The 13,265-nt window shown below is 42.3% G+C and overlaps 3 protein-coding genes across 4 annotated transcripts in view; 2 read left to right on the plus strand and 1 right to left on the minus strand.

Moving 5' to 3' along the window:
* Positions 1–56: 56 nt before the first annotated feature.
* The window catches only part of LOC131193423 (zinc finger protein 345-like), a 53,232-nt gene continuing 40,023 nt past the window's right edge, over positions 57–13,265 (plus strand). The window contains exons 1-4 of one of the 2 annotated variants that reach the window (XM_058173555.1): positions 57–370; positions 556–676; positions 3,066–3,148; positions 5,289–5,415. In XM_058173555.1, coding sequence (XP_058029538.1) covers positions 577–676; positions 3,066–3,148; positions 5,289–5,415 — 310 coding nt within the window. In that variant the 5' untranslated portion in view covers positions 57–370; positions 556–576. The remainder of the gene's footprint in view (positions 371–555; positions 677–3,065; positions 3,149–5,288; positions 5,416–13,265) is intronic. The other variant, XM_058173556.1, reaches the window with a different exon arrangement.
* Positions 8,188–10,953, plus strand: LOC131193574 (zinc finger protein 501-like). The gene has a single exon (XM_058173902.1). It carries the CDS (start codon positions 8,188–8,190, stop codon positions 9,580–9,582), a length of 1,395 nt encoding a protein of 464 aa, XP_058029885.1. The 3' UTR covers positions 9,583–10,953.
* LOC131193415 (zinc finger protein 665-like) overlaps positions 11,928–13,265 on the minus strand; it is an 81,281-nt gene continuing 79,943 nt past the window's right edge. Inside the window, exon 5 of the transcript XR_009153915.1 lies at positions 11,928–13,072. The gene's annotated coding sequence lies outside the window, so the exon portion shown is untranslated. The remainder of the gene's footprint in view (positions 13,073–13,265) is intronic.

Consider the following 13,265-nt stretch of genomic DNA (forward strand, 5'->3'; position numbering starts at 1 on the left):
AGCAGCCCTGAACTCGCTGCCCAGCTGCCCATCCCACCCGGGACAGCTTCCCCCGTTGCCGAAGGGGGGGCGCAGGCAGGGGGACGCCCGAGGGGGCGGCGCCCTCCCCCCTTTGGAGATTGGGAGGAGCTGGACGGGGAGGGGAGGAGCTAGAAGAACTTCCTGCTTGGGCTCTGCAAAGTCTTGCCTGGGGCAGTTCTGAAAAGGGCGATCCACGTGCGTGGCTGGAAAGGAAGGGAGGGAGGGAGGGAGGGAGCGTGGCCGGCGGGGCTGCGAGGAGAACGGATCGCGGAATTGTTCCTGCGCGCATCTTTTTGGGAAGCGGAGTCCGGGCGAGGAAGAGAGCCGCCTTTTTCCTATCGAACGCCAGGTAAGAAGCTCCTTCCTTCCTTCCTTCCTTTTTCCCACCTGGGGAAATGCTCGGACAGGAGATCCTTCAAGGCAGCTTCTTGGGGCGCCGCTAAGATCGCTCCTGCAGCCCCCACCTTCTCCTCGGGGAGATTATTCCCTTTCTGATCGTCTCCCGTCACTTTCTTTTCTCTGCTGCTGTTTCAGAGCCAGAAGGTTTGGGGTTCAATGGATGCTCAGGCGGCCGGAGGGACCGGGGGCGATCCCCCCCAGGAGCCATTTTTTCGGGGCGTTGCTCAGGACGAGCCACCTCAGGAGGGAGCATCAGGTAAAGGCTCCTGCTGATGCCCTTGAATCCTCAGGATTGAATTTGTGAATTTCATTCGTGAATTCCTTTTCATTGTTTAATTCAACTGTGTTTTAAAGTCTTGTGTCCATTTGAAAAGGTCTCACTCTTTTCCGATAGGCCAGCCTGTCTCAGCCTTGGTGATTTTTAAGATCTGTGGACTTCCATTCCCAGAAATCTCCAGCCAGCATAGGATGGCTTGCTGGGGAATTCTGGAACCTGATGTCCATGTATTTGAAAACTGCTAAGGTCGAGAAACATTGTTACAGGCAGGGCACATCCCACCTGTGGAAATAGTTTTGCTTTCTCTCATTATCTGATGGGGAGAGTGAACATTATGTGGGTCAGGATTGTGATGATCAAGAGTGCAGAAAAGAGCAACAAAGATGATTAGGGGAGTAGAGACTTAAACACATCAAGAACGGTTGCTGGAATTGGGTGTCAGGGGGAAAAAACCTGATTCTGAGCATAGCTGCACTTGTAAGATATTGAACAGACAGTTCACCCAAAGGAATCTCACTTAGGATCCTTTATTAAGGATAATAATTTATTAAGGATCCTAAGTGGTTTATTGAATTTCAAATTATGACAAATAGCAAGTACTTACACAACAACCACCTTGCAATGAAGGTCAATTGGACGTGCAGTCAAAAAGTAAGGCTTGAGGCTGGCTCACTGTCCAACATGCCATTATTATATACCACAAAGCACAAGACTTTCAAAATTCTGCCACCTTGTCACAGCAACTGAGGCAGTTTTCTCTTCCTCTAACCACAATGTCACAACATTGTTATTTTTACGTGCTTTATAGCCTGATAGTTCCTCTTTTTTCCTTTATCTCAGCTCGCCTCACTCTGCAAACTCTCCTACCAACAGTATTGAGACATACTATTTCAACATACTTGCAAGTTACAACTTTTTAATGGACACATCATTAGTCCTGAATACAATGATTTTAAACAGATTATACAGATTAATATTGCGTACAAAAAACCTTGCCAAGAAATATCAGCTCAATAGGCAGCTATCAAGAAGCAAAGGCCGACATTATGATGAGTTTCTTCTCACGCCAGTTTAATAGAGTAGAATAGAACATAATTTTTTATTGGCCAAGTGTGATTGGACACACAAGGAATTTGTCTTGGTGCATATGCTCTCAGTCTACATAAAAGAAAAGATACGTTCATCAAGGTACAACATTTACAACACAAATGATGGTCAATGTATCAATATAAATCATAAGGATTGCCAGCAACAAAGTTACAGTCATACAGTCATAAGTGGAAAGAGATTGGTGATGGGAACGATGGTTTTTGTTCCTTTTAGCTAATCTTGTGTGTGGGAGATGCCACCTGTAAAACATCTTAAAAATGGTTTTCTTTGTAGGTAGTCACTAAAGTTAATTTTCTATTCCTCTCCCATAATTCCTGCCATTTATCTAACTACACAGCACAATTTCCACATTCTCAGGGACACAAGTCCATCACACACAAGTCCACCACTGACTTTTCATAAGTTCATCAAAGCTGATTTCTGTGCCGGGTCCACGACCCCCAAAACCTTCATAAACCCAGCCATTCCTTGATTACGATATATGAGACATGTTAAAGTAAGTTTTGATATTCCTGAAGTGTTGCAGCTAATTTCATATTAATGTTGGACCTAGTCCAAGTTCCCTGAGATAACAGCCACCCAGGAAACTGGATCAGGGACAGCATCAGTAGTAAGTAGGTACTGGTCCCCGTTTTGCAAGTTTCTCACAGAAGGTTGCAAAAGGTGATCACATGGCCCCAGGACACTGCAAGCGTCATAAATATGAGACAGTTGTTGCCAACTGTCTGAATGTTGATCCTGTGACCATGGGGATGCTGCCAATGGTCTTAAGTGTTCAAAACAATCCTGTCATTTTTTTCAGTGCCGTTGTAACTTCGAACAGTCACTAAATGAATGGCTGTAATTCGAGGACTACCAGCATATGTGTGACTCAGAGAGAATTGGACTCTCTTTGTTTGTGCCAGGCCAGACCTAGTATTTCTGATTAACAACTCAGCACAGCTCCCTGGATATGGGATGGGATCTACTTGAGGCCTCCAGAGTGAAGTTCTGTGGTCCTTTAATGCATAAATTCATGGCTGAGATAATCTGCCTCTGAATCCATTCCTTGGTCCTTCCATACCTTTCAGTTTTCCTCTCACCCAATGTTAGCAGCTTCCATGTATTGTTGTTCTGTCTGCAAAGTATCCAAATAAACGGATTCCCTAGTTAGCATAAAGATATGTAGAATCGCCCTTCTGCACTGTAGCTTCTAGAATATGGTTAGGATGTTTGATAGCCAATTATTCCTTTGCTGTTTTTTCCCCCCCACTCCTAGACACTCTGATGGCCTTGCCTTCATCTCCTGGAACCTCGGTTCTTTGTAGCAGAGGATTAAGAGCTGTTCAGCTTCCAACTCAGGTAGGAGGATTCTCCCCCTTCCTTAAAGTGTCCCAAAGGTGCTTTTTCAGGAGGCAACTGGACTTTCTTGTTTTTTTCTTTGAAGACATTTTGCTTCTCATCCAAGAAGCTTCTTCAGCTTCTTTAATTATCCTAATTTCTCTTCTCTGCACTTTTTCCAAAGTCTCCACATCTTTTTGTAACATGGTGACCAAAACTGGATGTAGTACTCCAGGTGTGGCCTTAAGAAGGCTTTATAAAAGCACTACTAATACTTCACACGAAACTTCAATGTAAAAAGTAAAACCCAAGGTTTCCTTTTACACAGAAATTAAATGTTGAAATTCCTTGATTACGATATATGAGACGTGTTAAAGTAGGTTTTAATATTCCTGAAGTATTGCAGGTAATTTCATATTAATGCTGGACCTAGTCCAAGTTCCCTGAGATAACAGCAACCCAGGAAACTGGATCAGGGACAGCATCAGTAGTAAGTAGGTACTGGTCCCCGTTTTGCAAGTTTCTCACAGAAGGTTGCAAAAGGTGATCACATGGCCCCAGGACACTGCAAGCATCATAAATATGAGACAGTTGTTGCCAACTCTCTGAATGTTGATCCTGTGACCATGGGGATGCTGCCAATGGTCTTAAGTGTGCAAAACAATCCTGTCATTTTTTTCAGTGCCATTGTAACTTCGAACAGTCACTAAATGAGTGGCTGTAATTCGAGGACTACCAGCATATGTGTGACTCAGAGAGAATTGGACTCTTGTCTCTTTGTTTGTGCCAGGCCAGACCTAGTATTTCTGATTAACAACTCAGCACAGCTCCCTGGATATGGGATGGGATCTACTTGAGGCCTCCAGAGTGAAGTTCTGCGGTCCTTTAATGCGTAAATTCATGGCTGAGATAATCTGCCTCTGAATCCATTCCTTGGTCCTTCCACACCTTTCAGTTTTCCTCTCACCCAATGTTAGCAGCTTCCATGTATTGTTGTTCTGTCTGCAAAGTATCCAAATAAATGGATTCCCTAGTTAGCATAAAGATATGTAGAATCGCCCTTCTGCACTGTAGCTTCTAGAATATGGTTAGGATGTTTGATAGCCAATTATTCCTTTGCTGTTTTTTCCCCCACTCCTAGACACTCTGATGGCCTTGCCTTCATCTCCTGGAACCTCGGTTCTTTGTAGCAGAGGATTAAGAGCTGTTCAACTTCCAACTCAGGTAGGAAGATTCTCCCCTCCCTTAAAGTGTCCCAAAGGTGCTTTTTCAGGAGGCTATAAAACACTACTAATACTTCACATAACCTCAATAGAATAGAATAGAATAGAATAGAATTGTGTGATTGGACACACTTGTAATGTAAAATGTAAACCCAATGTAAAAAGTAAAACCCAAGGTTTCCTTTTACACAGAAATTAAATGTTGAACCCCACCTTCCTTGATTTGGCCTGATTCATTGGCTCATTGCATGGGGTAAAATTAACTCAATGTTATTTATTTATTTATTTATTTATTTCGATTTTTATACCACCCTTCTCCCGAAGGACTCAGGGCGGTGTACAGCCAAGTAAAAATACTATATAAACATTAAAAGAAATTAAAAAACATATTATAATGTGGCCGAAATATTAAAACAATTTAAAATCTTAAAATATAAGTAACCCCAATAAAATTTCAATCCAGTCCCGCTTGAATAAATAGGTGCGTTTTCAGCTCACGGCGAAAAGTCCGAGGATCAGGCACTTGACGTAAACCCGGGGGAAGTTCATTCCAGAGCGTAGGAGCTGCAACAGAGAAGGCCCTTCCCCTGGGGGCCGCCAGCTGACATTGCTTGGCGGACGGCACCCTGAGAAGGCCCTCTCTGTTGGATTGGGCCAAGACATCCAAGCTCTAGCCCATCAGTGGAAAGCAAAGAAAGATGGGCTTGCTGCTCCTGCGGAATTGGCCAAACCAATAATGCATTACCTAGATGTATCTCTAGCCTCTGGCTTTACGTTTTTGGAAAGGTTCTCCACAGGAGATTCAAATTGGCCCTACTTGGAAACTCTGCAGGTGGAATATGTTCATCAAGAAAAGGATTTGCAAGTAATTCATTGAAGTGTTCATTGTTAGGAATGCTCATGGAATAGATTGTGTTTTTTCCCCCTCCCTATGTCAGGATTTCGTATCGCTTGAGGATGTAGCTGTGTTTTTCTCCGTGGAGGAGTGGGCCCTGCTGGATTCAAAGCAAAAAGCCCTGTACCGGGAGGTCATGCTGGAAACCAAGAGGAACGTGGCCTCCTTAGGTAAGGGATTCTGTTAAGATATTGAAATTTAGTAGCTGGAACAGAGAAATTGTAGAAGGAGTCAGAACACACAGTTACAGCTGATTGGTTGGAGAGAGCTGTCCCCTGCATGAGGCAGTCTCTGCTGTGATTGGTTAGTGTGAGTGTAAAGGGGGAGTGTCCTGTTTCCCGCCTTTTTTCCTCTGTGGGCTTGGTAATTTTACCTCATGGTGATGCTGTAGTGTTGATTAACCTCATGATGCTCCTGTTAGCCTGACTTTCTCGTTTACTGTAAATATTGATGTACAATATATTAATTGACATAAAACTAGGAGCTTGTGTCCGCATCTCTGACCTTTTTGGACACCTGCTGCGCAATTCCCTGACAGATTCTCTTTTCCCTGGACTGAAATGTTGATGGTTGTGAGCCCTGATCTGCTTCTCACACAAAAGGCTCATTTATTCACTGTATGCAGTAGAAAAGAGCCTCCTTATCTACATTTCTACTCCTACCAAGTCTGATAAAATGGCCTAAAACCTCCATGATGTTTCCCATCCTAGCCAGTGTCTGATCCTGTCTGCCCCACTTAATAATAATAACAACAACAACAACAACAACAACAACAGAGTTGGAAGGGACCTTGGAGGCCTTCTAGTCCAACCTTCTCCCCAGACAAGAGACCTTACACCATTTCAGACAAATGATTATCCAACATTTTCTTAAAAATTTCCAGTGTTGGAGCATTTAATTGTTCTGTCAGGAAATTTCTTCTTAGTTCTAGATTGCTTCTCTCCTTGATTAGTTTTCATCCATTGCTTCTTGTTCTACTCTCAGGTGCTTTGGAGAATAGTTTGACTCCCTCTTCTTTGTGGCAACCCCTTAAATATTGGAACACTGCAATCATGTCTCCCCTAGTCCTTCTTTTCATTAAACTAGGCATACCGAGTTCCTGCAACCGTTCTTCATATGTTTTAGCCTCCAGTCCCCTAATCATCTTTGTTGCTCTTTTCTGCACTCTTTCTAGAGTCTCAACATCTTTTTTACATCGTGGCGACCAAAACTGAATGCAATATTCCAAGTGTGGCCTTACCAAGGCATTATAAAGTGGTATTAACACTTCACGTGCTCTTGATTCTATCCCTCTGTTTATCCAGCCCAGAACTGTGTTGACTTTTTGAGAAGCTGCTGCACACAGCTGGCTCATATGTAAATGGGTGTCCAGTAGGACTCCAAGATCCCTCTCACAGTTACTACTATTGAGAAAGGTACCACATATCCGGTACCTGTGCATTTTGTTTTTTTGGCCTAAATGTAGAACCTTACTTTTTTCACTGTTGAATTTCATTTTGTTAGATAGCACCCAATGTTCAAGTCTGTCAAGATCTTTCTGTATCTTGAGCCTATCTTCTGGAGTGTTGGCTATTCCTGCCAGCTTGGTGTCATCTGCAAATTTGAGGAGTTCCCCATCTATCCCCTCATCCAAGTCATTGATGAAGATGTTGAAGAGTACTGGGCCTAAAACAGAGCCTTGGGGTACTCCACTGCATACTTCCCTCCATGTGGATATAGTTCCGTTGAGGACTACACATTGAGTGCGGTTGGTCAGGCAGTTACGAATCCATCTGGTGGTGGTGCTGTCTAACCCACATTTTTCTACTTTATCTAGTAGTAGGTTATGGTCTACTTTATCAAATGCTTTTCTGAAGTCCAGGTAAATTATATCGACAGCATTCCTCTGGTCCACTAATTTTACTTGAAGACATTTGCTTGAAGACATTTCATTTATTATCCAAGAAGCTTTTTCAGGTCTGACTGAATGGTGGAGGATGGAAGGATTGATATTTCTTGCAGTCATCTGGTCCGAAAAAGTTCCAATAACCAGTTGACTGCAAGGAATATCAATCCTTCCATCCTCCACCATTCAGTCAGAACTGAAGAAGCTTCTTGGATGAGAGTCAAAACGTCTTCAAGGTGGGGGGGAAGCACCTGTGGGATAAAGATGAATGAACACACCAGAGTGACAACCACTTTTCTTCAAGGGAAAACCTCTTCATGGATATGAGCCTGAAGCTCAGTTCCAGGTCCAAGCCCCTCAAAATTTCTACCTTCTCCGATTAAAATTAAACCACTAGGCTCTCCATCAAGTCTATTATCTTTTAGTTAGGATTGAGTATTTGTATTTTTATAATATTTTACTTTATTGTGTATAGGTTTTATGTACTTTTTATCCTTTTAATATCAAAAGCTATCCAGGGTTTCCCTATGGCAAGCTGAGAAGCCAATATATTAATGAGGGAACGAAGGAACGAAAAAAATGAACGAACATAGGCCACTTTTAATTGTCCCTTCTGCTGCCTTGAAACTAAATATGAAACCTTCCCACAAAAGGTTCAGTGATCTTATCCAAAATCTTCAGGTTTTTATTCTGTACCATTAAGAACAAGAGAAACCCAAAGGCCAAAACTTATATCACTTTAATACCAAGCATGGCACCATGTTCAAAGACAGTAACGGTGCTTGATCCCTTTTGCACTTACGTTTGTGTTAACTTTTCTATTCTTTCTGTTTCAAGCAGGCGATGGATGGGAGATGGAGGATTCTGGCCAAGAGGCAGCAGCACCTTTGCCAAAAGAGAAAAAGGAAGTTGCAGAAAAAATGTATGGAAAGCAAAGTTTGGAGGAAAACCAATTAAGGGTTGAGAATCCACACAAATGTCTGGATTGTACCTTCTGCAGATACCAATGTCTTATTGGGCACAGATGATTGCCAAGAAAAAGAAGTGTGTTCCAGGTATGGGAAAACCCTTCGAGATGGATCGGGATTATGTAAAAGCTCTGCTGGAGAGAAACAAGATGAAAGCAGGCAATGCTCCAGAAGGACCCTTCCTCCTCCTTTACATGAAAGAAGACAGAGAGGAGAGGTTGCATCAACGCAGGGAGGGTAGAACGAGGTTTACTGGGAGCAGGGAACCGAATTCCCGGAAAAAAAGTCCCACTGGAAATAATTCATGTAAATGCCTGGAATGTGGGAAGAGCTTCCGCTCTTTAAGTGACCTCACTTCCCATAATAGGATCCATACAGGGGAAAAGCCGTATCATTGCACAGTGTGTGGAAAGAGCTTCACCCAAAAAAGCAAGTTCAATTTACATAAGAGGATCCACACCGGAGAGAAAATGTGTAAAGGCACCAAGTTTGCAAAATGCATCAGGACCTCCGGTGACCATAAGATCCATAAGAGGATCCATACAGGGGAGAAACCATATAAATGTCTGCACTGTGGAAAAAGCTTCAGTCGAAAAGATCATCTAAAGTCACACGAGAGGATTCACACAGGAGAAAAAACATTTCAATGCACGGAATGTGGAAAGAGCTTCCGTTTCTCAGCAAATCTTACTTCCCATCACAGAATCCACACAGGGGAGAAGCCCTTTCAATGCCTGCAGTGTGGAAAGTGTTTTGCCCGTTCTGATAGCCTTCATGCCCACAAACGGACCCACACAGGGGAGAAACCATACAAGTGCCTGGAATGTGGGAAGAGCTTCCGCTCTGGAAGTGAACTCACTTCCCATAAGAGGATCCATACAGGGGAAAAACCGTATCATTGCACGGTGTGTGGAAAGAGCTTCACCAAAAAAAGCAAACTCAATTTACATAAGAGGATCCACAGCGGAGAGAAACCGTGTAAATGCACAGAGTGTGGAAAATTCTTCAGGACCTCAGATGACCTTACCCGCCATAAAAGGATCCATAAAGGGGAGAAACCCTATGAAAGCTTGGAGTGCGGAAAAAGCTTCAATAGACGTGGTGCTCTAACCTTACATAATAGGATGCATAAAGGGGAGAAACCATATAAATGCCTGCACTGTGGAAAGAGCTTCAGTCAAAAAGGTAGTCTAAAGTCACACGAGAGGATCCACACAGGGGAAAAACCATTTCAATGCATGGAGTGTGGAAAGAGCTTCCGTGTCTCAGCAAGCCTTAATATCCATCACAGAATCCACACAGGGGAGAAGCCCTTTCAATGCCTGCAGTGTGGAAAGTGCTTCAGTCACTTAAGAAGTCTTACACTCCATAAAAGAATCCACACAGGGGAGAAGCCATTTAAATGCATCGTGTGTGGAAAATGTTTCCGAGACGGGTGGAATCTTACGCGCCATAAAAGAATCCACAGGGGAGAAGCCATATGAGTGTGTGGAGTGTGGAAAGAAATTCAGAACTGGGAGTAACTTTAATCACCATAAGAAGACGCATAGCAGGAAAAGACGAAGCTAATTGGCTCATGTTGAGTCTCAAAATTTGCTTCATCCCCACAGAAGTATCCCAGGAGAATCTGTAGAAATACATGGCATATGGGAGGGGCTTCCAAAGCAACAGAAGCTTTTTGACCCATGAAAAATAAGAGTTGCATTATATATTTAAGTCACACCAGAACAAAGAGAAGCAGGATCTTCAGTGAGCACTTCACTGGGAGAAAGAGACGCAAAAGAATGAAATATTGAACCAATACAAGGCTCAAGTTTTTTTGTCAAAAATAAACACTGGACGGTTGGCGTTGTGTCTGCACCATCTAAAATTGGTTGGCTTTAACTGATTTCTAGTCTGAGATACGATATTGATTGTGTTTGTTTTTTGTTAATGCCCTAACTTGTACAAGTAGCTAAAGGCTTAGCTTACACATCTCAGATATGCCGGTTCAGGAATTCTGGAAGTTGAAGCCTACAAATCATAAAAGGGCCAAAGTTCACCATCCCTGGTCTAAATAGAAGGATCCTTGGAGAGTCAATTAACAGGTGAAACTTAGAATAAAAGCGTAAATGCTTCTGCTTGCTAAATCATAACCCCAAATGTACTATGGGACAAGACAAAAGGCACAAACAGGAAAGAATTGCACCTGTACATCTCTAAAAAGAGGTAGTATGCTGTTAGAAAAATAAGAAGTATCATGGAAAGCTATGCTATAGTACTGCTGAAGTGACAATTATGAAAGTGTTGTGGTTTCTCTGTGTACATGTTAGGATAGCTTTGCTGAGCTTTGTATTATGTACACTATGGTTAAAATGTTAGTGTAAAACAGGCAGGAATTACTGTAAAGGTTGGCCTCTCCCCTCTTTGGAAGAGCTTTATAGCTCCTGCTGCCTTAAGGAAGTTCAAAACATTCTTAAAGATCCATCTCATCCTGGGCACCCTTTGTTTGAACTATTACCATCTGGCAGACGGTACAGGATAATAAAAAAAAGGAGAAATAGGCTGAAAAACAGCTTCTATCCCAGGGCAATAACCATATTGAATTCTACGGTATAGTGCCGTGATGGCACACCTATGGCACGTATACCACTGATGGCATGCATAGCCATATTGGTGGGCACGTGAACTCAACTCCCAGTTGATTTTCCGTCCTTCTGGGCCTACCTGCAATAGGGGAACAGGCTGTTTCCTACCTCCGGAGGGCCTGGTGTGGGTGAGGAAGGCCCATTTTTTTTCTCCTCATGCTCCAGAGCCTTTCTAGGAGCCTGGGGGCGGGCAAAACGGCCTTCCCCACCCCCTGGAGGCCCTCCAGAGGCGGGAGACAGCCCGTTTGCCAACTTCTGGTCGCACAGGAAGTTGGCAAATGGGCCGTTTCCAGCCTGGAGGGCCTCCGTGGTGTGTGTGTGTGGAGGGGGAGGCTGTTTTCGCCTCCCAAGGCTCCTAGAAAGGCTCTGAAGCCAGGTGAGAGCAAAAAACGGGCCTACTGGGCCCACGTGGCCAAAAGTGAGGGGGAGCCCAGCGGGCATCCCGTGCACATGCCTTGGGTGGGGCACATAGAATTGTGGCTGTGGGCATGCTCACGACCCCACCCCGTGCTCCCCCTGCTTTTGGCACGCAATGGCAAAAAGGTTTGCCATCACTGGTATAGTGCAATATCGGGTTTTCAGTTTCAGTTATATAGAATATAAAGGATGTATGTTTGTGTTTTTATTTTTATCGTTATAATGTACCCTGAAGACGGGATTCAATTTCATTGTACAATGTGCAATGACAATAAAATAAACTAAACTAAAGGGAGATGAGGAAATACCTTCTGACTCTGATGTGTAAACGGTGGGAAATGCTTTGTAAAACGTTGGTGGGATAAGCAGGTTTTGAGGGAGATCTTTGTGCGCCACTTTTTCTGCAGAATAAAGCTTTTGCTCACTGTACAACCTCCACCTCCATGTGTTCAGTTTGAGGCACGGGCACATCTGGTAACACGACTGGAGCAGGAAAGGTAACGAAAACCCAAAGTCAGTTTGAGTCCAGAAGGATCTCTTTCCTTCTTTCAACCAGATGGCAAGAGCAACTCTTGAGGAGGAAATGGGGAATACGCCAGGAACCCTCTTTCTGAGGTAACCTTCAATTAGGCTGGAAGCTATTTAACTAGGAGAAATTCTTTTGTACTGTGTAGGGTAGTTTTTCTTCTGAACTTCAGTACACTCTTAAATGTATTAAATATTTCTCAACTCAGACCTTTTCAATGGTTTTTTTAAAAAGTTGTTTATTTTATAGACAGACGTACATTTAAAACATCATGTTTTGTGTGATGTCTCGGTGTTTTTTTCCTGGCTCCATCTTTTGTTGTTTCTTCTTTCTTCACTTCAATTTAAACTATTACCATTTTTCCGCAAATACATTATTATCATTTTCTTACATAATTATCCATTGCTCATCTATACCTTTCTTCTAACCAATAATAAAATTTATCCCATATCTTAAAATATTCTGAATCTTCTCATCAAAGTTAATCTGTTCATTTCTGCACAGTCTAAAATTTTTCTAATCATTTCTCCTTCAAGGCATATTTTCTCTGCATTCCAATTTTCTGCAAAAATAATTCTTACTGCTGTAATTACATGTATAATCAAATATTTTCTTTTAATTAATTTTCTCTGGTAGGATCCCCAATAAAAAGAACTCTGGTTTTGAATCAATATGTTGTTGGGTCATTTCTTCTAACCAACCCTTTATTTTCTCCCAATAGTTTTTGGCTTCCGGACATGTCCACCACATATGATAATAAGATCCTGGTAACTGATGACATTTCCAACGTTTAGCTGATTTATCTTTAAACATTTTTGCCAGTTTCTCAGGTGGCACATACCATCTATAAAACATTTTCTATTGATTTTCTTTATCTAGGTCTATTGAAAATCCAATTTTTTTAGCCCAAGCTATCATAATTTTCTTTACTCGTTCCTCTTCTAACTCAATCCCCAACAAAAAGTTATATTTTTTAAAATTAATTTGTCCTCCATTCCTGAGAGAATCCTATCCACCTCACTCTTTTCTAAATAAAAACCATCGAGTTTAACATATTTCTGATATCTTGGTTGTATTTGCATATACATATACCAATTTAACTCAATCCCGTTCTTCCAAATCTTGTTTCTGTTTCAATTCCCCACCCTCCCATCTGTTAACCTTATACCTAACAATATTTCTAAGATTTAAAGTATTTGGCTGTATTAAAGCCTCCATTGTTGATAACCATGTTGGAATTTTGATACAGTATTTATCTCTGAACTTCTCCCATGCCAATAGCAGTGCATTTCTTATGTAATGTCTATGAAAGTACGTATGTATCTTACTTCTCCCATACCATAAAAAGGCATGCCATCCTAGTTGCAAATCATAACATAACATAATAACAGAGTTGGAAGGGACCTTGGAGGTCTTCTAGTCCAACCCCCTGCCCAGGCAGGAAACCCTACACCATTTCAGACAAATGGCTATCCAACATTTTCTTAAAAATTTCCAGTGTTGGAGCATTCACAACTTCTGCAGGCAAGTTGTTCCACTTATTGATTGTTCTCACTGTCAGGAAATTTCTCCTTAGTTCTAAGTTGCTTCTCTCCTT

The sequence above is a fragment of the Ahaetulla prasina genome, chromosome 2 (assembly GCF_028640845.1).
Source record: "Ahaetulla prasina isolate Xishuangbanna chromosome 2, ASM2864084v1, whole genome shotgun sequence".
NCBI lineage: Eukaryota > Metazoa > Chordata > Lepidosauria > Squamata > Colubridae > Ahaetulla > Ahaetulla prasina.